The 23,666-nt window shown below is 45.3% G+C and overlaps 1 protein-coding gene across 1 annotated transcript; it reads left to right on the forward strand.

Annotated features, from left to right (window-relative positions):
* Positions 1 to 7,111: 7,111 nt before the first annotated feature.
* On the forward strand, positions 7,112 to 15,312 carry PRICKLE1 (prickle planar cell polarity protein 1). Its single transcript, XM_009957547.2, has 7 exons — positions 7,112 to 7,243; positions 9,533 to 9,646; positions 10,485 to 10,622; positions 11,105 to 11,308; positions 11,861 to 12,047; positions 12,187 to 13,050; positions 14,456 to 15,312. Exons 1-7 carry the CDS (start codon positions 7,112 to 7,114, stop codon positions 15,310 to 15,312), a joined length of 2,496 nt encoding a protein of 831 aa, XP_009955849.2.
* Positions 15,313 to 23,666: the final 8,354 nt, after the last annotated feature.

Consider the following 23,666-nt stretch of genomic DNA (forward strand, 5'->3'; position numbering starts at 1 on the left):
CACTTGTGCCCGGCTGAGGGCTGGGGAGGGGGGACAGGGATGGGGATGGGAACAGAGATGGGGACAGGGACGCTTCTCTCAGCGCCTCTGCCCGCGGCAGCCGCCGCGCCTTTCGCCGTCGGGGCCGTCTCCTCATCGCACCCTGCGGGCAAAGTCATTCAAATTTAGAAGCGTGAATTTAAATTCATGCAAATTCGGTTCCTGGGGGAAGCGATAAGTGTCTGCGAAGTGCCCGGTCGCCGTCCCGCACGGCGGGCCCAGGCCGATAAGGAACCCCCGGCCTGGGGGGCTGGGTCGGTGCTGCCCCTCGCAGCGAGGGGGGTGGAGGCGGGGTGTTTGCCGCTTTGACCGTGAGATGTAGCGCGAATAAATTCCCTCTGATAATGACTTCCCGAGGGAGACAAAGAGCGGGAGGGAAGGGGAAATCTGCCCGCGGTGCTCACGGCTGCGCCGGCGGGGAAGCCGCCCGCCAGCCTTTGAAGTCGAAGCACCCGCCTCTGGGGGCTTTTTGTGCCCACGCTGGGACGGGGGGGGTGGGGGGGCAAAATTGAGGGCTGGCAGTTGTTTGTCCAGGGGCATTCAGAAAATGTCGCCTGGGTGTCACTTTTCAGTGCATAAGCTGGGGCTGGGGCATCTCTCTGACTTGAGACGTGCTGGGGGAGGCGGTGATGGACATCTGCTCGCTGTGGTCCTCAGCTTCGGATAGATATTTATTTTTATTATTTGTTTTTATTCGTACACAGCAATCTAGATCAAATGTTTTCCCGTCCTCATCTGAGTCCTTAATGTCTCCGTGCGCTCCGATGCGCGGGGGGCCGGGCCGGGCAGGGTCAGCCGGAGCACGGCGGAGGGTGGGGTGGGAAATCTATTTCGGGCGTAAACACGACCAAAAGCACTGTCGCTAAACCAGCGCAGGTCCGCCGTGTTCTGAGCGCCGAGATTTCTTGCTTCTGAAAACGCTTGGGTCCCGGGGGGGGGGGGGGGGGGGGGGGGAGCGGGGGCGGGTGGCGGCGGGGCCGGCGACGTTCCTGCCCCGGGGCCGGTGGCAAAGGCGGCTCCCCGCTTCTCTCTCCCTCCCCCGCCTTGGGCAGCGCTTTGAAGGGGAGATCGCCGGTGGGAGGAATCCCTCCCGCCGCCCGACGGAGGAGCGGTGAGGGCCGCACGGCGCTGGAAGCCGCGCTCCTGCCCCCGGCGGGGGATGCGGGGGAACGGCAGCGCCGCCGGTGCCGGTCCGGAACGGGTTTTGGGGAGGAGGGCTCGGGAGGCTGCTTCCTCCCCGGCTTGCAGCCCCCGGGAGGGTTGGGGGCGGGGGGCGGCGCAGGTAGGTCTCCCAGCGGGCGGGGACGGGGAGGGGAAGCGGCGACGCCGCCCGGCAGGGACGGGGCAGGAGGAGCCCGGAGCCCCCCCCCACGCCCCCCGCCGCCGCCCCTTTCCTCGGCGGGGCCGTGCCTGGCGCTGGGCGCTCCTCTGGAGCCGCCTGGGGAGGGGAGCCGGGGAGCTGCGGCCGCCTCGCCGGGTCTGTTGGGTCTTTACAGCCCCGGGGGGCAACGGGGAAAGGGGCTCGGGGTCGGGTCTGCAGCGGACATCGCCTCTCCTGCGCCTCCTCTCCCGGCTCCACCAGCAGCCTTGCCGCCGTATCGGTGCTGTGAAGAGGTAATTTGCGGTTCCTTGTATCCGCTCTCCCTCGGGGCTCGTCCGCCGGAGAGGCTGGGCGGGTGCCGGTGCCTCGGCGCAGCCCCTGGGAGGCCGGAGCCGGCCCCGGAGCGGGGGGACCCGGGGGGCTGGGGGCGCCTCTGACCCACCGTAACGTCCTTGAGACTTGGGCAGGACGGGAAAAACCGCAGCTGCCCTTCAGAGAGCTTTGCCCGGTGAAGAAGGCATCGTCCCGGCTCCTCCGAGATGAGCGCGTATGGCTCGGCGTGTCTGTCAGAATGAACTGGGCTATGCGCGGAATTTTTGTTGTTGTTGTTGTAACTCCAGTCTTGTGACTTACTGAACACTTTCTTGAAGTGTTTTCTCTGGAAACTTGTCTCAAATGAGGGCTGTGAGCCCTAACAAAGAAGGGTGTTGTTCGGGAGCCAACAGGTGACGGGGTGAAACCTGAGTATATGTGTACATTGGAGTAAAGTCTGGCTGCTGTTTAAAATAGAATTAAAAAAAAAATCAATGGGAGACTGTAAAAGGCAAGATTTCTTTCTTTCTAAATCTGTACACCCTCGTAAGGAGGGAGGGGAGAAGCATCCGTGAGAATACCGCTTCCTCGGCTCCAGGCTTGGGTCTTGCCTCGCCGCAGCGTGCGCTTGTGTTCGCGTCGGCGCTGCCCGGCGCCGAGCGTGGTGCGGCCACCTCAGATGGGTTGGCGTGGGGCGATGCTTCGTCACGGTGCTTCCTCCTTGCCTTCAGGCAGGTAGCCCGGCTTTGCAGTATGGCTCGTCGAAAGAAAATGCCCTGAGAACGGTCGTCCGACTTCCAGTTGGAAAAGTGATCTTTGCTTTAGAATGCTAAAGGAGTTAACTCCGCGGTCGGTCCTTGTATGCTGGCTAAGGAAAAGGGAAAAAGTTCTTACTTCTAGGGTCCACCTAAAGGGCTGTTGAATAACAAGTACACAGGCTTCATTCCTTGCCCCACTGCTCTGGATAGTTCATTACTCAAAGGACCCAACAGCTGAAGAAGTCGCTGTGTGCTGGTGCTGACACAAATTCTGCTCGTCAGCTCTGGACCCAGATTGCCCAAGTACAGAGCCAGAGGGCTGTCTGGAAATAGGTTACTGGCACTGTAGCTGGGCAATGGGACTTTCCGATCGTTGGCATAATATATACTGGAAATAGTCTTTAAATTATTAATAGTTATTTTATGGTGGTTGATTGCTACTGTATTACACCCTTCCTCTTCTGATGTAGTTATGCACCAGGGATTAAATAAGCAGGTGAATGGGCTGGCCATGCTAATCTTAACTCGTTGAGCCTCCATTGTGAATGGATGCATGTGATATGCATCTTGTATCCCCTATAGCCTTGTTAACAAGCCTTCTAACAAAAAAGTTGTTAAACAATTTGCCCTGCAGGACAGAGTAAAACAGCAGGGGATGGGCAAGGAGATGTTTGTCTAACTGTGCTCACAAATCATGACCTCTTCTATCTGGTCAGGGGTGAACATAATCACTGAGCTGGAAATCCTAGCACGGGGATAACCTTCATACGGGGTTCAGCTCTAGGTTTGCTCCCAGTTTGATATCCTAATATTTTGTGTACCAACAGGATCGTAATTAGGAGTGCAGTTTGTCTTCGCTTCTAAGAACTTTGTCACAATACTGTCATTTTAATACATCAGTGGAAAAAAAAAAAGTATTAATTGCTTTTCTTTTCAAATCAAATTTAGCTGTTTGATTCAATTATGTTATTCACAGTTGTCAAGCTGCCAGTGAAATACCTCCTTGTGTGAAGGTTTTTTTGAGAGGTAGTATTTGAACAGAGCTGAAACCTCAAAATGTTCCACAGACTTCAAGAAAGCAAAACAAAACGTCCTTGCTGTGTTTTGTAGATGTCATGGCAGGAGTAGAAAGACCACCTTTCTGCCCATCCCACAGAAAGCATTTATTTTTTCAGCTGTTGTTTATATCCATTTGAATCCTCCTTAGGATGTAATCATTTTAAACAGATCACTTTGAAGGATGAGTGCGGTTGGGGGGCAGGGAGGAAGAACCCTGTAGTTTAAAAATGCAAACCAAATCACACTGAAGCAGGAGAGGAAGGAGGACTCCTAAACAAGCAATTGCTAAAAGAGTTCTGCAGATAGCCTGCTGTTAAGCCGGGCTGGTTTAGAAACCTTACTCTCAGCAACACCATAATGTTTGTGACATGGCTGTATTGATATATGGGGTACTGCCAGTCATTTTATAGCTGGCTTAACATTAGCTCGGTGGTAGCGTTTTTCTTTTAAAGTGAGTGCTGTCCTTTGAGTAATCTCAGTTCATTGAGATTTATGAACCTCACTTTAAATGTTTCTGGTCGCCTTATCTGGGAAGCAGCACCCTGACTGTAAAGTTGCATTTTACAGTTGGAGGTAAGGCGTATTTTCCCTTTATTCTCTACTAACCATACTTTCAACCTGCCCAGTAGCACCGGGAAATGAGCCTGTGGGTTTGTGATTTTTTTCTTGTTGGGGCTGGAGTGCGTGCTGTCTGAAACGGATGGGTCAAAGGTGGCCCAGGCAGGATCAGCCCCTGTGGAAAAGCAGCGTGGTCTCTCTCATACCAGTGCCTTGTCTCCCTTTGGAATTAGACAACGCTCCTGCACTTACATACCTTTGCTATACTTGAAATCCCAACATTCCCCGGCGCTGCTTTTTGCCGCATAGAAGTGTGGTATGTATGCAGCCTGAGCGTTCAAAAATCCTCAGAAAAATTAACAAGTCTTCAAGCATTCAGATTTTGGGTTGTGTGCTTGTCTTTCAAGAGAAGAAAGCAAGTCAGAGAAGTTAATCTTTGATCTTACGGAGAGAGGTTTTTGAATAATCAATATGAAGCAATGACTCAATTACCTGTGTGTTTGTGAGTGCTGGGTGTCATGTGAGCGAGCCAGGCGCGCACCCTGCTCGAGTGCCCGGGGACTGCCAGAGCTCAACCCGTCTCTTTGCCTGAACTACATCTCAGATCCGTTTCCTGCGGTGCGGTTGAGGTCGGGCTGCCTAATGAAACGTTGGCAAAGATGTCTCGCCTAGTGACTGCTTTTATTCCTGGGTTACTGGGCAGGAGTCAGTTCCTGAAAAGTGACCATTTGACCAACACAAGTTCTCGTGTTGCAGTGCTGTAAGAAGTGGAAATACCAGCTTAGGCGTCAGTGAGCGGCACGTTGTTGTAAACCGGGTATCTACCTCTTTCCAAAGGGAAATTGTAAAACAGTTCATGGGCTGCTAAGATCATCTTGGAAGGACTTGGGCTTCTCAATGATACTCACAGTGATTTTATACTTAAGAATTATTTGGTGAAGATGATGCGGGACACGAGATGCCAACCCAAGCCCCCCCATCTGTCTGCAACAGTGAGCGCTGTTGGCTTCTTTTGCTAGAGTGATTTCTTAGCTGTATTCCTCTGTCCCTCCTTCCTCACACCCCAGTTTTATACAAACAATATCAAAAACATACCTGATGCTTGACTTCATTTCCAGTAGTACACGGAGAGGGGAAACAATTTTGTATCACTTATCATTTGGTTCTGAAGGAAACTAATTCAAGAGATCTAGTATGTACCAGGATGACTTTTTATTTTAAATATATAGGAATGAGCTTTTAGATTGAGTTTGGTTTTACTCTCCTTCCTTGACAGAGATTGTAACGTGGTGATGCTAAGCTCAGAAGCTGTTTTGCCAACCTTCAGTTGTTCAGCTACAGTAAGATTTCAGAAATTTGCCTGACAGATCACAAGCTTTGTAGAAATAGCCTGCTCTTAAAGGGGAGGTTGGCAGGAGGACATTGGCTTGCCCCATCAAATATTAAATGAATCTTTCATTACAGTGCAGCTATGCAGCATAATAGAAGTGTGTTGGCGTCTTAGCAGTGTACCATAATAGTGCATATGTTTCTGAACCAGCAGTTTTTGGAGTGAAGTTAACAAACAAGTTAATTTTTTTGAGCGCTAGCCCAGTGGAAGAGTTAAGTAATCCCCTCCCTTTTTACTGGGTATGGGAATGTATAAACTTATTGAAAACTGGGGGTAGATAGACTGTGTAAGACTGAATATCGTCATTTCTCCGAGTTCGTAGCTGTGGATGCAGGTGACCGCTTTTGATGGAGCAGGTTTGGGTTTACGTACTGAATCAACAGAGCCTGGCACTAACCAGTGCCTTGTGCTTGGAGGAGGAGAAGCTCCTGTTGTGTAACTAGCAGAATACTTGGGTACGCAGTCTTAAATCTTTCTTTCTCCTGTGATCTAGCAGCAACTTGTTTTCTCTAATGCGGCGACGATGAGACTGGAAATGTGATGTGGGACCCACCAGAAGTTTTTAGATTGCTCTCCCCTTTAGACCCACCAGCAAGGTTACATGTCAAGGAGGCTAACATTTACTACAGCTCAGATCTAGCCCTGACAAAATTGCATCTGCGTTTAGATGACTGGGTGAAAGAATTGCCTGAAACGGGGAAGGCACAGCTCATGTGTAACATTGTACTGTAAGAGCAAGCTTGTTTCTAACCCCAGTGGTCAGGATGTCTGTCATGGTAGGATACGTCCTCTCTGCTTTTGGTTATATGTACTTCACTGAAATTCCTGATCTGAATTTCCTGACAACTTCTGCTAGAATTAATGTAAGATATTTATCTTAATAAGCTTTTTACTGCAGAATGCTGTGGATCTGGGTGAGAGCCGCCTTTGCCAGTTGTGACTCAGTGATCCCAGTGATACTAGGCTTTGCAGGCTTCGTGAATTGACAGAAGCATCTCCCTGTAGGGTTTTAAATTAACAGAACAATCATGATGTATTTTACAGAGCCTAATCTGGCATAATTGGATTTCAGATATTTGACTGGACCGGCTCCGATACAGCTAAAACAAAGTTCTCGGAGGAATCCAGCAGACGCTCGCTGCTCAGTGCCTACGTTGTGAAAAACAGGGTGCTACTTGCACAACTGTCTTTCCCCAACGATTTCTTTAGGTTTTGACAAGCGGTTGTCACATCTGCGTTACCAGATTGGTGGCAGCAATGACTTCAGGAAGAGCTTGTGTCATTCCTTTTGTTAATGTCTGCTCAACGCGGCTTTCCTAGATAGACCTACATATAAGCCGTGACACGAAACAAGCAGAGGTGTAAAAAGTGACAGGTGTTAATATTGAAATCCATTGTGGTTGCCAAACATGGTGGTGTGTGTCTAGTTTTCTTTGTCTTGAGTAGTTTTATTTTTATAGCTCTTTTAAGCACTTCTGAATTGCTTGTAGCAAGTTGTAACGATGCTTCAATCATTTATTGTTCTGGGCAACACAAAGAATACTAAACTGCTGTAAGATGATTTATGCTGATAATTAGTTGTTGCATGTTCAAATTTATTAAAGCTCTGGTAATCTCTTCCTCCAGATCAATTGCTTGATGAGCTGCAGCTGAAATATTTAACGCTTCACACTTATGCCATTGGAGATGGAGCCCAAAGCCAACAATCTCGTTTTTGGATGTCAGCGAAGCTCAACATCTGATGATGACTCTGGCTGTGCCTTGGAAGAGTATGCCTGGGTCCCCCCAGGCCTCAGACCTGAGCAGGTACAAACTGTGCCTTCTGCATTTTTAAAACAAGCCGTGTAAGGACTGTCTAAGGGAGCAATACCCTGCCTCTACAAGTCTAATTAAATTCTTACAATGTATAAAACTTAAATTCATCTAGAACACTTCTTGGTTTGTTTCCTATTTCAATGAGGCTGTGTTTAGGGACCTTAAAGTCCTCAACACCAAGGAGATTTATGTTCCAAAAAAAAAGTTCCCAGTTAAGATTTTCCAATAAATATGTGCTGCAGAGGTATGTACTGTCAAGTCGAAAAGCAGCATAGAAATTTACTTTCTCTTTGAAATAAGTTGTTAGGTTAAATTAAAGCTCATGGCATACCTCGTGGCATTGTGCTACTTGCCCAGTACTTCACTGCACTTGTACAACTCTTTAAATAATTAGGCATTTGACGTCTAGAACATGTATGTTACTACAGCGCACATAAATGAAAGTGTTCTGTCACTGTGACAAGTAGTAATGTATTTTACGCTTGTTTAAGTAGTTGTATGCCTGCCATTTGTTCATGCCGGGATTTCACTTGTACAGTCTCTGGAGCTGACACTTGTGGGTCAGTCGGGCTGTTCCTTCCCCTCTCCCCTTTCTTCTTTATCCTTTCTAACATCACAGTAATGGAAATAAAAGTGAAATTATTGATGAGCAAGTTGCTGTGGCAGATCAAAATGAACCTCTTATGGTATTTGCTTGCTTGGTGATACCGGAACTGTGCTGAAGCTGTGTACTCGGTAACACCCAGAACTCAGACTTCAGTGTGAAATGGTCAGAGTGGCTTTGTAGCATCTGCTAATGGAGGTAGAGCAACCCTCCTTCAGCTGGCAAGCTCATACAGTCTGTAGTTACAAAGGTGCGGAAGACATCTCCTTTTTGCTGTGCAGAGATTTTCTTAATCATGTATAAAGTAACAAGTCAGCAGGAATGGCAAATGATGGGCTATTTTTAGGGAAACTCTTTTTTTATCACTTATTTAAGCATATATAAGAATCGGGATGAATCAGGCCTTAAGGCAAACAGCAAGCTAACGTTCTGCCAGAACAATTAAATGCCCTCAAACATCCTCGTAATCCAGCTAGCTTGAACTCACTACAGGTTTTTTTCAAAGAATGACTTATTTTGAGAACAGTGCAATAAACTTGAGATAAGGGCATAAAGTGTCTTTAAAGCTTCACTTCTTACTGCATGCTGTTCTCTTTTCCTGCAGCTTCTTGAAACAGTCAGCAGTAAGTGGGCTTACAGTAGACTTCTAACTCGTTGATTTTGGTTAAATGAAGACCGAGTCATGTTTCGTACAACCTTTCCCATATAATTTTGATTGCTTCCTGAGTCAAGTGACTGATTACTGCTTCTTTTTCATCTGTCTTGCACAGTAATAAGCTGTTGACCTGAGCATTATTTAAATCTGGATGGCAAGTAATATTTTTGCCAATAGTCAGCTCTTATTTACAGCCCCAGGCCTCGTGACAAGCTGGAAACCGCATAGGAAAAACAATAAATCTGTAGCTGTTCCACAAAAATATTTTTTGCCATTGGGCTTTGTCATAGTGTTCATTACAGCTTTCCTGTCATAATTTTTTTCTGGAAAAAAAGAAACAAAAAAAGAAAAAAAAGTGAAGATTGATAGGTGTGGACGCCTAATATTGGTTTCTTTATCAAAAACATACAGCCCGTGAAAATTTTGTAGGTAATTTGCATCTGATTGAAATGTGGCTGGATCCAGCCTCCTCCCAAGGGAAGGATGTTTCCACCTTCCTACCAAAGCCCACATGGAAGCAATGAAAGCTGATGCTTTGGGTGAACCTGATCAGCAGGAGACTACAAAACAGCTTTTGTCTCAACAATGTGTAAAATGCAGAGAGCAAATTAAATTTGTTTATATAGCGGCTGTTTTCTGGAAAGCTTCATGCCTTGTGTGGTAAATTGCAGAGGGAAACCTGGAATTTCCACGGGGTTGTTGACCAGCCCTGAAGGGGGTGGGAATAATGAGAACATTAAATGTGCATAATTTATGATACCCCCCTAATTGTCAGTGCAAATCGCATTCCAGAAAAGCAATTCAGCAGCTGGGTGCTAGTTTTATCAGAGACGATCCAGGTTTGCTGAGCTGGTTCATCTGGGTCTCGTATTTTCAAGCACAAAGCCTGTCACAGGTCTAATGTAGCGTAACGTTCTTCCTTCGTAAATGAGACCTGAGATAAAACAGTAGCTGAAGGATGCTCGCGGTGCCTGGGTGATGGTGTGTCCCTCGGTCTGAACTCTGCCTTCCTCCTGGTCAGGTCCAGCTGTATTTCGCCTGCTTGCCAGAGGAGAAGGTCCCTTACGTTAACAGCCCTGGAGAGAAACACCGAATTAAACAACTTCTCTATCAGCTGCCACCCCACGATAATGAGGTAAATACAGAATTTAGGATGCACCGTCAGGGCTTAGGCCTCCCTGGCAGCTTTTACATGGAGAATTACCTGCCTGTGTATTTATTGCAGCCTAAACCGCGGCCTGCAGTGGCATCTGACCTATAAAGCAGCACGGTGTGTACACTGAGCCCATTGTTTAGCTGTCCGGTCGGCTGGTGTGCAGATAAGAGCTGTCTGGAAGGACACTGCCTTTGCTTGTTAGGGAGGCTGGTGTCACCGCAATAAACTTAACACAAGTTGGTTTTATAGTGTTTGCAGCCACCCACCAATTACCAGGAACCTACAAATTCCTGGAATTGCATTGTAGCACACAAAAAGGATGCTTTGTGATAGTAAACGGTTTGCATCTCAGATATGCAGCGTAATTTGGAGTAGAAGTGGAAATAACAAACAAGCTCTTTGTAAGGAAAGGGGCGGGGGTGTCAATACTTAAGATCTTGTGCATACTGCAATACTTAGTTGCGGGCACTTAACCATAAATCTAAAGGACAATGTTATGGCTGATTTAGGTCATTCCATTATTTTAGGACAGCAACAGGTTTTGGGTTGGCTTTTAAAAACCTTATTTCTTGCCTAGGCAACTTCTTAGTTTAGTATCATGGGTTTTTTCCCCTGTAACGCAAAATCTCTCTCCATACTACTTTTGTATTATGCCTTATTAGCGAAATACTAAGATGGTAGAGAAGACAAGTTGGAAAAGTTTAATGATGATTGCCAGCATGCCTGATGAATTTCTGGCATATATGCACTTACTTATTAATCTATTGCTTTAAAAGCTCAGTATCTAAAATAAATTATTCTGTGTTTTCACTGGAAGGTGAGATACTGCCAGTCTTTAAGTGAAGAAGAGAAGAAGGAACTGCAGATGTTCAGTTCTCAGCGCAAAAAGGAGGCACTCGGCCGAGGCACTATTAAACTACTCTCGAGAGCAGTGATGCATGCGGTTTGTGAACAGGTAATGGTGCTGGTGCCGCGAGCCAACTAGCGGGCTGAATAATGTAAAAACTACAGTATCTCAATATTAAATGTAAGCCTACCTCTATGTTGGAACACCAAAAAAAAAAAAAAAAAGTATTTTTGAATAGAAAGAAAGTAGTGCTGGCTTAAGCAAAACACCACCTTTGATACTGGATATGAACTGAATCTTTGATGTATTTCTTACTCAAAAAACCTTGGTGCTGACTCATACTAAAGCAATGACAAACAAAAACCAGGCATATCAAAAATATTATTATGTATAAATTAAACTTCTATTCACAAAAGGTTTGTTGATGCACAGAGTTTGTCTAGACCAAAATTGAGAATATTTTTTTCCCCCATTGTTAGAATTTTGGAATAAAACCTGCATATTTGGCTTGGTGTTTTAACTTACGTTTAAATGCTAGAAGCTAGTAGTTTGGGATGGGCAGTGCATTCAGTTTCTGGTTTTGTTCCTAGTGTGGTACGAAAGTAAACGGCGGTGAAGTTGCGGTTTTTGCCTCAAGAGCTGGGCCTGGTGTGTGCTGGCATCCCTCATGTTTTGTGTGCTTCACGTGCAACGAGCTGCTCGTTGACCTTATCTACTTCTACCAAGATGGAAAAATTCACTGTGGCAGACATCACGCTGAACTTCTCAAACCTCGGTGTTCAGCCTGCGATGAGGTAAATAATTCCCATTTACACTCCTGTGGTTCAGTTATCAAACTGCATCGCTTAGGCAATTACTAACTTCAAATACAGTCGTTTAAGAAGTCAGGGCTCTGCTGCGTAGATGTGTTTGAAGGCTGAGGGGTGTTTCATTTCTTGTCAAGTTGGCAGCATTACCAGGAATATGATGGTATTTAGAAAGCTCATGCCTGTTTGTATTGGGAATTGACTCTTGTAGATTGAATTAGAAAAAGGATGTGTACAAATACTCCAAAATGTCATTCTGATAGCAGCTTCTTTAATGGTTGAGTTTTTATGTTCTCTTTATTTTTTCCACTTTAAAAAGTAGGTTTTCTTTTTATTTCTTTTTTTTTTTTTTGTTATAGAAAAGGTCAGAATGCTGCAGTTGCAATGGGAGATTGTTGTTTCTCTCTTTGTATTCAAAAGGCAGCTAAATAAAAATAAATTTAGAGTTTGAACTGCAGAATTAGGGTATTTTGCATGTTCTAACTCCCACGGTGAGGTTTTGGCCACTTAACTGAAAGTTTGCTTCTTATCTCTGAAAAGATCATTTTTGCTGATGAGTGTACAGAAGCCGAGGGTCGCCACTGGCACATGAAGCACTTCTGTTGCCTCGAGTGTGAAACAATCCTGGGTGGACAGAGATACATCATGAAGGACGGGCGACCATTCTGCTGTAACTGCTTTGAATCTCTCTATGCGGAATATTGTGAGACCTGTGGGGAGCACATAGGTAAGCATGTCCCTTTTAAGCATAAAACTTACAAATTAAGGCAAAGACAAATTATGAAATTATTTCACATTCCAGAAGTGTGGATTCTGCAGGTAACTTTTTGAAGAAACCCAAGGCATTGCTTTTTCTCCCTTTCCAGGTGTTGACCACGCTCAGATGACCTATGATGGACAGCACTGGCATGCCACAGAGACTTGCTTTTCTTGTGCTCAGTGCAAGACTTCTTTGCTTGGCTGCCCTTTCCTTCCAAAGCAAGGGCAGATTTACTGTTCAAAAACCTGCAGCTTGGGAGAGGATGTCCATGCTTCCGACTCCTCTGATTCTGCGTTTCAGTCTGCTCGATCCAGAGATTCCAGGAGGAGCGTCCGCATGGGAAAAAGCAGCCGGTCAGCCGACCAGTGCCGCCAGTCTCTCCTCCTGTCACCAGCTGTCAATTACAAATTTCCTGGCCTTTCAGGCAATGCTGATGATACTCTTTCTCGTAAGCTGGACGATTTAAGCCTTTCAAGGGAAGAGGCAAGCTTTGTTAATGAAGACTTCTGGAAAGGAAGAGTAGAGCAAGAAATGCCTGAAGACCCTGAAGAATGGGCTGAACATGAAGACTACATGACTCAACTTCTTCTGAAGTTTGGTGATAAAAGCCTTTTCCAGCAGCCCGCTGAAGTAGACATTAGATCAAGTGAACACTGGATTTCTGACAGCATGGTCAAGAGCAAGTTGGACTTGAAAAAAAATAACCCAAGCCTAGCAAGTAAGAAGTATCAATCAGACATGTACTGGGCCCAGTCACAGGATGGCTTGGGTGACTCTGCATACGGCAGTCACCCAGGCCCTGCCAGCAGCAGGAAAATCCAGGAGCTAGACATGGAACACGGGGCGTCAGGATACAAACACGACCAAACACCATGGTATGGAGGTTCACTCGAATGTTTGTCTGACCTGAAACAGCAAGAACAAAGTGTTCGAGACTCAATGGATTCTTTGGCTTTGTCTAACATAACAGGTAATGGGGGGGGGGGGGGGAAATGAATGGTTTTGATGGACAGGTCAACCAAAACATGCATGTTGGAGTATTCTGAACTACAACTTTCCATATCTGTGATTTCTAAAAAGCTTTAGTAGCAAGAGGTGCATGTAAAGTAGGCAATAGCTTTTAACAAGCACATATTCTTCCTCAAGATACTTTGTCGCGTAAATTCTATTAAAAGTCTTCTCCTTTCCTTTTGAATTCTCTTTCCTTTGCCTATAACAAATAATTCCATAGTGTTAGAGTAGGAGCGGTCTTTGGTTTTATACCAACCACCGCTTTAAGCGAATGAAGGTATTTTTTTTTCCATACCTTAAGTACAAGAAGTTGCATCATATACTAGGAGAATATTAAAGATAATCTGCAAAATACTTTAGGTAATTTCCTGATTTGCTTGTAAAAATATGTAGAAAATATGTAGAAAATCTGAAAGGATGGTAAACTTCTTAGCCGTAGGAAATGAGGTTTATGAGATTATCTTTCTCCATTGACTAAAGAGAAACTGATAATCCACTTCTGTGAACCTCCTTGTCAAATATGATTGAAATTAGCCAAAGGGATAAAAGTCAGCTATGCAAGTGTCTGTGTGTGTGTGCATGTTAACCTTCCTTCCCTGATTCCCTAAAAAAACCCAAACCTGGGAGTTAGGTACAAGAGACCCATTATAAAAGTTGTCCCATCCTCTTCTCCATTCCTTTCCTCCTGTAACCTGAATTATTGTAGCTACTGGTGCAGCTCAGGGCCAACCATACGCTGCGTTGCCCAAGCAGTAACGAAGGAACCAAGCAGTAACGAAGGAGCTTGGTTCAGGGGGCATGGGAGGAGGAGGAGGATGAACTAGAGGTATTGCACCTGGGAAGGTCACAGGGTAGATGACACTGCTGTTGTGGGAATGAAGGGTCATTGGACAAAAACCTGGAGTAAACCAGACCAGCTTGCTTACTGCTGATGATTTGGAGGGTAAGGATCCTTCTTTGTGAGGCAGTAAGCCTGGCTTTCCTGTAGCAACAGCTGGAATATTGAAATTAGCCATACCAGAAACATGAAATATTTTAGCCTTAAAAATGGCAAGCACAGACTGTAGAATAATTTTAAGTAATTATTTTGTCTTAGCTGTATGCGTGTTAGAGCTGTTTAAAAAATTTTAAACTCATTAAACTTCTTCCACTCTTGATGTCCTAATGTCAGCTAATTCTTTGGTAATCAGAGCTAATACTTAAGTATTTTAAATCAAAACAAAGCTTATTCTTCTAGGAAGCTAGTCCTTTTGGTAATAGTTCCAAAAAACACTAATAAGGTCTGCTTTACTGAAATTTTGTTATAATACTTATCTCTTTGATAGTCTTCTCATTTTCTTCTCCTTTCTCCATTCCCACCACAGGGGCTTCAATGGATGGAGAAGGCAAGCCACGGCCATCTCTCTACTCTTTGCAAACTTTCCAAGAACTGGAGGTAGAGGACTGTGAGAAAATGAGCAACATGGGAACTCTGAATTCGTCAATGCTCCACCGGAGCACAGAGTCCTTGAAGAGTCTGAGCTCAGAGCTGTGTCAGGAAAAGGTCTTGCCAGAGGAAAAGCCAGTGCATATGCCTGTACTGAGAAGATCTAAATCCCAATCTAGACCACAGCAAGTGAAGTTTTCAGATGACGTTATTGATAATGGAAGTTACGAGAATGTTGAAATACGTCAGCCTCCAATGAGTGAAAGGACTCGTAGGCGTGTTTACCATTTTGAAGAGCGTGGAAATCGGCCTTCTCATCATCGTAGAAGAAGCAGGAAGTCTCGTTCAGATAATGCACTTAACTTGGCCACAGAAAGAAGATGCTCTCCGAGAGAGAGATTTCGTTATTACTCCCCTCAGGATCATGAAAAATTTATTCAAAATAGAAGCTCACGTGAGATTCGGGCATATATTCAAAATGCGGAGCTGTATGGACAATATGCCCATACTAGGTCTGATTATGCACTGCGGAATCAGGTGGTCGATAAATTTTTTGGATTGTATGGTGAGGAAGATGACTCCTGGTGTTCAACTTCATCCTCATCGTCCGATTCTGAAGAGGAAGGATATTTTCTAGGACAGCCAATTCCACAGCCACGATCACTGAGATATCCATACTATACAGATGACCTTTCTGGTCCAGCTACTGCATTATCTAGTTCTCAGTTTGGACAAAGGACAACCAAATCAAAGAAGAAGAGGGGACACAAAGGAAAAAATTGCATCATTTCTTAATTTCTTTTTAACAGTTGGGAAGACCAGTCAACTCTGTAACTACAGTTTGAACCACATCTTTTTGTATTAATAATTGTACTTAGGCAAGTTGCTAAGGTTCTTAATGCTTTGCCAGTGTAAATGATAACCCTGCCAGAGTTTACCGTGTGCAAGTAACATTCAGAAATGTCACCATCACAAATGATGATCTGCTAAGATATTGCTAGGTTTACATATCATGTTTCAGCTGTCAAAATACTGTTAATGCAGTTCTTGATACAGACATTTTGTAGGCATTTTATTTTATGCTCGCAATTCACCTATGTGGAATTATCTGAGAGAGAGGATTCAACAAAGATAGATCAATAAAACTCAGTCTTGTGCTTTAGCTGTACCCACACAGGGTGATCTTTGACTTTTTCCTCTTACTGCCAAGACAGAGAAGGCTCTATACTGTGCCCTTTCTTCATTGATAAAGCTCACTCTTCTCCCTTCAAGTTTCCTTAAAAAAATGGATTCTGTTTTTAATTTGGGAAAATGCTCCTTTTCCAAAGAGTCCACTATTAAGGAGGCAAAAATCAGAATGTGAGAACTGAAATGCCTGAGGCCTTGATGTATCCTAAAGCAGCAGTAAATGGTTTCTACGTTTAACTTACATGGTTTTCCCTCCACAATTTTTTAAGAATTCCATCCCTCTGTAAGGTTAGGGTTTGTGCCTGTTTAAAGGAAGTTATTAATTCAGCTGCTAGAACTGGGCTTAGCTCCCAATGAGTGCTGCTGTTTTTCAGGCCGTGCCCCCCACCCCCCAGCAGTGAGAGAGAGGTACAACTGCTGGAGTCCTTTGCTCAGGCATGTAACCCCATTTAAGTCAATGAATCTACTTACGTAACAAATACTTTCATAAGGGCTTAAAGGATTAGGCTCCAGAATTGTGTCTTTTCAAATGCATTATCCAGGTTTTAAAATGTATTAGCTGCAATTCTAAATCAAAAAACATTGATATTTATAATGTAGTATTTCATAGGCTTAAATGTATTCATAATTTAACAGTGCAAATACTAATGTACATATTGTACAGTTAAAATTTTAAAAGCTGAATATTTTTATATCCCTGAATTTGAAGAAGTTTGTTACAATATCAAACTAGATTTGTTAGGGGTTTAACAGCAGCATTATGGATGAAATATTGCTTGTATTTTAGTCAGGGGTTTTAAGTTGAAAAATACTGAAAACTGTTAGTGCAAAACATCTTAATTTTGTCTACTAGGTATTAAAAGCTCTGTATGCATGGTGGGGCTATGTAAATACTCTCTAAACTATGGCCCTCTTAATCTTGCAAGTGTTATTTATGGGTCAAGCAAAATGTAAACTATATAAATGTAAAAACCACACAAGCCTGGAATATATCAGTACAACAAATATGTAACTCCCGTGGTTGTGCATTTTTATTTTTTTTTTTTAATTATTGTTTCTCTCCTTGCCCAAAACTGGTTTCTGAAGTTCACCTACATAAAGGAAGAGAGATGCTGGGTGGTTCTAGAAGGCAAGCTGGCAAAAAACTATGAAGTAGTAGGTAATCTCAGAAGTTGCCTGGAACTCATTTGTGGAGCAGGAACTATTTTAAATTATAATGAACTTGCAATTTTTTAGATAAAGGGCAGAAATTTGTTACTTGAATTCACAGTGACATCCACCAATTGAGATAGTAAATGCTAAAGCCATTGGCTTTCTGACCCTGAAGAAAGGTAATTAATGAAATAACAGATGCTTCTTGCCTAAAAAGCCTGGCAAATTGAACTATGCTTGTCATTCTTGAGGATATAGAAGTTTTGCAATAAAAGCAGCTAGAAGGGAGGGAATGAGCACATAGGTATTGGCTTACACCAAAGAAAATAAAGCTATTGCTAAGGCTAAATCAAACCAGCAGTTACTTGCTTGTATTTTTCAGGGTAAAATAAGCAAAAGATCCTTTACTCCCAGAGGTGGTATTCACCATATAAGTCACTTTTCTAGTAGAAACAAGTCTTGTGTACATGAAAGACGATCAAAGTAATACCATGCTACATGGCATGGGCCAATGGGCGGCTCGTGGGATGCTTCCAGCTGGCGGGCTGCTGTGGTGGCTCAGGCAGCAGTTGCTTTCCTAGCGGCCAAATGCCTGTTGTGCTTAAGGATATTACAACCACCAGACTGCCGGGACTTGCAGGACTTGAGGAGAGGCGCTGACTCGGTAGTACTTTCCCCAGGATGCTCAAACAGTGATTGGGACCTTCCATTCTTGCCTGCATTTCCAAAATAAAGGGAACCAGGATCCTCGGAAAGGAAACGCTCTGTCTTGCTACTGCTGTGTCCTTTTTGGAGCAAGTAACCATCTCATGGAGAAATGTCTCCACCAGTAGTTCTTCTGATCTTAGACCACCTTCTGAGACGTGTGTTCTCTCCTGAAGTGCAATGTCTTATGGAGAGTTAGATGACAGAAGTGCTCCATAGATTGCTAGTTGCTTTCTAATACTTTCTTCTTTAAAAAACCCCCAACTATTCAACACAGATCTCTAGAGCGTGTCATTTACAAACTGTCTTCAGAGTTAACTTTCACATTACCTCCTTCTAAGCCTCAAAATAAATGAGCTGAAAGGTGTACCTCTTTCCCCATGCCCTTACACAAAACCCAAGGGTAACTTAGGGCTAAAGGTGTCATTGCTGGGGCACTGTGAGCTCCTGCAAGGGCTCTGGGTACCTCAAAATGAGTGATGTAAACAATGACACTTCCTCACTCCCACCACCGATTTTTATACTGTCGTTTTTCAGCTGGAAGCTTTGGCAGTGGACAGAGGCCATTCCTTGTCCTCAGGTTTACTCAGAAAAAAATTGAGAGGCGTGTTTGTCTGTGCAAGGGGGTAACAAACCTCCTGGACGTAGTGCTGCTCCCCCTCTGAACAGCAGCAGTTTTTCCAGGCCGAGGCAGGAGCTCTGACCCGTTTTCCCTCAAGACCAGACTTGGCCAAGGAAGGCACGGTTGCACAGCACGATGCCTCAGGAGCAGCGCTCCAGCATTGCTGCCTTCCAGTGGTAGAGCAGCTTGTTCAGAGCTAGTTTAGAGACCTCTGCTCTGAGACACCTACTTCTCCCTTACCTATGCTGGGCTGCAGGACCACAAGTAATTAAGAGCATTAGAAAACATTGGGAAAGCTTTGTTTTCCTGAGACATGGACTGCTGAGAGACGTTTATGTCAGGGAAAGTGTAACAAGTACATATAACCACACTTAATGAAAGAGGGGCTTAGATTTTTATCCACTTTAAAAATCATACACAAAGTTTAAAGATAGCTATACAACTTGTATTTTCAGCTTGACATTAAAGATTTCTGCTGCATTCTTTTCGATCACTTCTTTTAAGTGATGTTTCTAATTGAGTCTTCTACCTTAAAGAGAATGGTTCGAGATATAGTGTCTGCTACCAGTATAAGACTTGGATACAGTCACCAAAGCTGTAAATTGTGTCACTAGAAGTCGCACCTCTGTGCCAAGTGGAGCTTATACCCTGGTAGGCACCTAAACCCCACACAGCTGCTCACTCACTACCCCCCAGTGGGATGGGGGAGAGAGACTCGGAAGGGTAAAAGTAAAAAAACTCATGGGTTGAGATAAAGACAGTTTAATAGAGTAAAAAAAAAAAAAAAACCACCACAAAAACCCAAACAACCCAAACCAACCAAAGAACCCAAACAACAACAACAAAAAACCCACCAAAGTGATACAAAAAACCCCAGTTGCTCACCACCAACCAACCAATACCCAGCTGGTCCCGAACAACAGCAGCCCTGGCAAACTACCCACCCACCCCACCCCCCACCCCCTTTTCTTGCTAAGCATGATGTCGTATGGTCTCAGATATCCCTTTGCTCAGTTGGGCTCAGCTGTCCTGGCTGTGTCCCCTTCCCAACCTCTTGCCCACCCCCAGCCCACTCAGTGGTGGGGCGGTATGAGGAGCAGAAAAGGCCTTAGCTCTGTGTAAGCACTGCTCAGCAATAGCTAAAACATCCCTATGTTACCAACACCGTTTTCACCACAAATCCAAAACGTAGCACCAGCTACTATGAAGAGAATTAATTAACTCTATCCATCCAAACCTCGTACAACCTTCATGATAGTGAGAGATCTTAAGGCAATACATTATCCTCATCAGAAGAGGAAACCTTCCACAGAAAACAGGGTTGCAAAGAACCACTCCTTCTCTGATACACAGCATTAGCTCCTTGCATATCCATAGTGGTTTTATTGCCAATTTTAACCCTGCTTACATTGTCACTCAAAGCCACTAGCTCACCCAGTGAGGTTACAGATCCGTTCAGAACTACTCCAGCCTCAGCAGGTAGCACTGAATTTCCATGCTCCTTTCCTTCCTTTTCCTCTTCCCTTTTTATTCTTTTAGGGGTATCTGCACATTAATGCGTACTAGGAGTAAGTTGTATTTTCAGGAGCTGTTAAGGTGATGAAGAAAATTAAATCCTCCAGCACAGCATCTCTTTCCTTCCACCAATGCTCTTCCTACGCCCTCCCAGGAGCCCCATCGCGGCTGTCCACCAGAGCAAGGACAACTTTTTAAAATCCCAAGTTTGTTTCTACAGGAAGCAAGACTAAAATCCACGTTTCTTGCCTAAGTAAGTGATTGGTGTAATATTTTACTCACATGAACAGAAAGCATACATCACAAAAGGTTAACTGTGACCATTCAACATAATGACAAGTATTAAATGGAAAACCACTTACCTACCTATGGTGGTGTGGTGTCTGAAGGGGTTTTGGTAGCAGGGGAGGGGGCTACAGAGGTGGCTCCTGTAAGAGGCTTCGAGAAGCTCCCCCAGCTCCCATTTCCGACCCGCCTCTGGGCAAGGCCAGAGCAATTGGCACCTCTGGGAATAACTATTTAAGAGTGAAAGAAGTGGTGGGTTGTGTCTCTCTTCTGTTTGTGTTGGTGAGCGAAGAGGGATTGGAAAGAGCCAGCCCTGTGGACACCGCGGTCAGTGAGGCAGGAGAAGGGGAGCTGTGCCGGGGCGAAGGTTCCCCCGCGGCCCGCGGTGGGGTGGCGGCTGAGCCCCTGCAGCCCCTGGAGCCCAGCGGTGGCCCAGAGGTCGCCCTGCAGCCCGCGGAGGGCCCCGGGCCGGAGGGGCAGGGACCGGGCCCGGAGCAGAGCGCGACTGCGGCCGCGCTGGAGCCGCCCGTCGGCGGGAGGGCGGCAGCCCCGGGAGAGACCCGGCTGGGGGGTTCTGGGGAGCTGCGGCCCCGCGGGAAGGACTCGCGTTGGGGCGGCGGGAGGAGGAATGTCTGCCGGGAGAGGGACCCCGCGGTGGGGCAGGGGAGGGCTGCGAGGGCCCCTCTCCCTGAGGGGGAAGGAGCAGCGGGGACACCTTGTGCCGGAGGGGCTGTGACCCCCATTCCCTGCCCCCTGGGCTGCTGGGGGGGGAGGGAGCAAAGCTGAGCCCGGGACGACCCAAGGGGTGTGCGGGAGGTGTGTTGTATTTAAGACGTGGTTGTATTCCTCATTATCCTTGACGGTGGTGGTTGTTTGTATTAAATTGATGTTGTTATCGCCCTGTTGAATCACCCAAGAATATTGGCTGATGGGTTGGGCTCAAAGAGTTACAGTGAATGGGGTTACATCAGGCTGGTGGCCAGTTACCAGTGGGGTTCCCCAGGGCTCAGTTTTAGGGCCAGTGCTCTTTAATGTTTTTATAAATGATATAGATACAGGAGTCAAACGTACATTAAATAAGTTTGCCGATGATACTGAGCTAGGAGGGGCTGTGGAATCCCTCGAGGGTAGAGAGACCTTATAGAGAGATCTGAGCAGACTAGAGAGCTGGGCACTCACCAACCATATGAAATTTAACAAGTGCTGGATTCTCCATCTGGGATGGGGCAGTCCAGGTTATACATACAAATTGGGGGATGAGAGGCTGGAGAGCAGCCCCATGGAAAGAGATAGGGGTGTTTGTTTGAGTTGATGACATGCTGAACATGAGTCAAGTGTGGGGTCCCTCCCACAACAGATAGTCCTTCACGAACTTCTCCAACATAAGTCCCTCCCATGGGCTGCAGTCCTTCAGTGTAGGTCCCATCCACGGGGTGCAGTCCTTCAGGAACTGCTCCTGTGTGGGGCCCCCACAGGGTCACAAGTCCTGACAGCAAACCTGCTCCAGCGTGGGCTTCTCACTCTCCATGGGGCCACGGGTCCTGCCAGGAGCCTTCTCCAGCGTGGGCCTCCCCTGGGGTCACAGTCCCCTTTGGGCATCCACCTGCTCCAGCGTGGGGTGCTCCGTGGGCTGCAGGTGGATATCTGCTCAACCGTGGACCTCCATGGGCTGCAGGGGGACAGACTGCCTCACCGTGGTCTTCACCACAGGCTGCAGGGGAATCTCTGCTCCAGCACCTGCAAGCACCTCCTCCTTCACTGACCTTGGTGTCTGCAAAGTTGTTTCGCTCGCATATTCTCACTCCTCTCTCCAGCTGCCATTGCTTTTGCACAGTAACTTTTCCCCCTTCTTAAACACTTTATCACAAAGGCGCAACCACCGTCACTGATGGGCTTGGCCTTGGCCAGTGGCGGGTCTGTCTTGGAGCCGGTTGGCATTGGCTCTATCAGACATGGGGGCAGCTTCTAGCACTTTCACAAAGAAGTCACCCCTGTAGCCCACCCGCTACCAAAACCTGGCCACACAAACCCAATACAGCAGCCCCCACAATCTCAGGTGCCAACAAGGTAAGTTGCAGGTCATCTCCTTTGAGCAATATGACCTCTTAGAAACCAACAAATGCCATGCCCTACTGACATAAGAAGTAATCACGCATCTCAGGAATCTGATGTAATACGTATTTAATACACAGTATCAAGATTTGCATGTGTAAGATGCTGTGATACATACAGTACCTTGTACATGCAAAATTATTGCCATTTCATTTACTTTTCTGCACCTCATTCTGATGAGCTCTGAGAAGGTACGTTGACAAGGGGGCTGAATTCAATGACTTTTTCATTTAAAAATATTGTGCACTTTGGAAACGGTGAGCTTTGGTCATTAGTCCTTTTAGAGTGTCATGCGTTTCTAAATGCAAATGTATACAAAACAATCGTGCGTATACTTACCTCTCTGTGATTATGACTCAAATTATCCGTTTCCTAAAACATCCGTAAAACCCAGTACCTTATTAAATGTAACACTGTACACAGTCCAATAGTCAGGATACCGCCAATGAGTCCTAAATACCTCTCACCTCTGAAAAGTAATCATGTAGGCACTGGTAGCCTCTTGACTCTCCTCAACCACTGTTCCCTCACTACAAGTCACTCTATTAGGTCAAAAGTGGCTCCAGACATTACTCAGAATCACCTAGGTTTGAAATGATAATGAATTTGGGGCCTTAGGGTTCAACTTCATGTTACACCTAATCCAAAGCAACTTGGAGGTACTAAAAAGACGGTCCTGCTCACTTTCCTTGCCCCACCTTGCCACCCCAAATTCCTGCTTCTTCTTGATATCAGAAATTAAGGTTACACACAGCCTCCTAATTGTTAAAACTGATGGATGAAACGTGGTGAGAAGGCATAAGGGAGGAGGGGAAGAGAGTAGGAGAAAGGACCATTCCCTGCTCAGTGTCTGCCTACAGTTACACTCTGTAAGGTGTAGCCAAAACCGTAACAAAGGAAATGTTTAGTAGCAAACAGTAACAAAAAGGCAATTCCTCCTATGTAATACTGCTTTCTAGTAATGACTCTTGATACGGAAAACATCAAAATGTAAAAACCATGTGCAGAACCTGCAATTAGGACAAAAATACAGCACTTCTTATATCCAGTAGTTATGAGTTGCTCTGGCAGAGACTAGAGACAACCCCTAGTGTAATTTTACAGAATGAATCTGAAGTTTAAAATTAAACTATAATAATTTAAATCATAGTTGTGAAAAATTTTGCAAGTCTTCCCTTCCTATAGTATATAGGAAAGCAAGACGTATTTCTGCATAAGTTGAGGAATGAAGAGCTGCTTCTTGTTATTTTAATAAAAAATACAGTGTTTGAAGTTACACTTATAAACATCAAAACGTAATTGTACATACATCGGACTGAACATTTTTTTCCTAGGTAACTGTTTAAAGGTTTCAAAAATAGTTTGTCAACTTTACAGCATTTTTGAAAAGAACATCCTTTCAAAGGAATATATCTCAACAAGTACAGGTAGGAAGAATACAATTGTGGAGACCACAGTGAACAAGATACAGCCACCTGAGCTACTACGAAGGAGCGCAGACCTTGGGTTCGAATCTCCAAGAAGATCTCCTCTTTCCCCGCAAAAAGCAGACTTATGTACTATGGCATAC

This window comes from Leptosomus discolor, chromosome 1 (genome assembly GCF_034619465.1).
Source record: "Leptosomus discolor isolate bLepDis1 chromosome 1, bLepDis1.hap2, whole genome shotgun sequence".
NCBI classification, from domain to species: domain Eukaryota; kingdom Metazoa; phylum Chordata; class Aves; order Leptosomiformes; family Leptosomidae; genus Leptosomus; species Leptosomus discolor.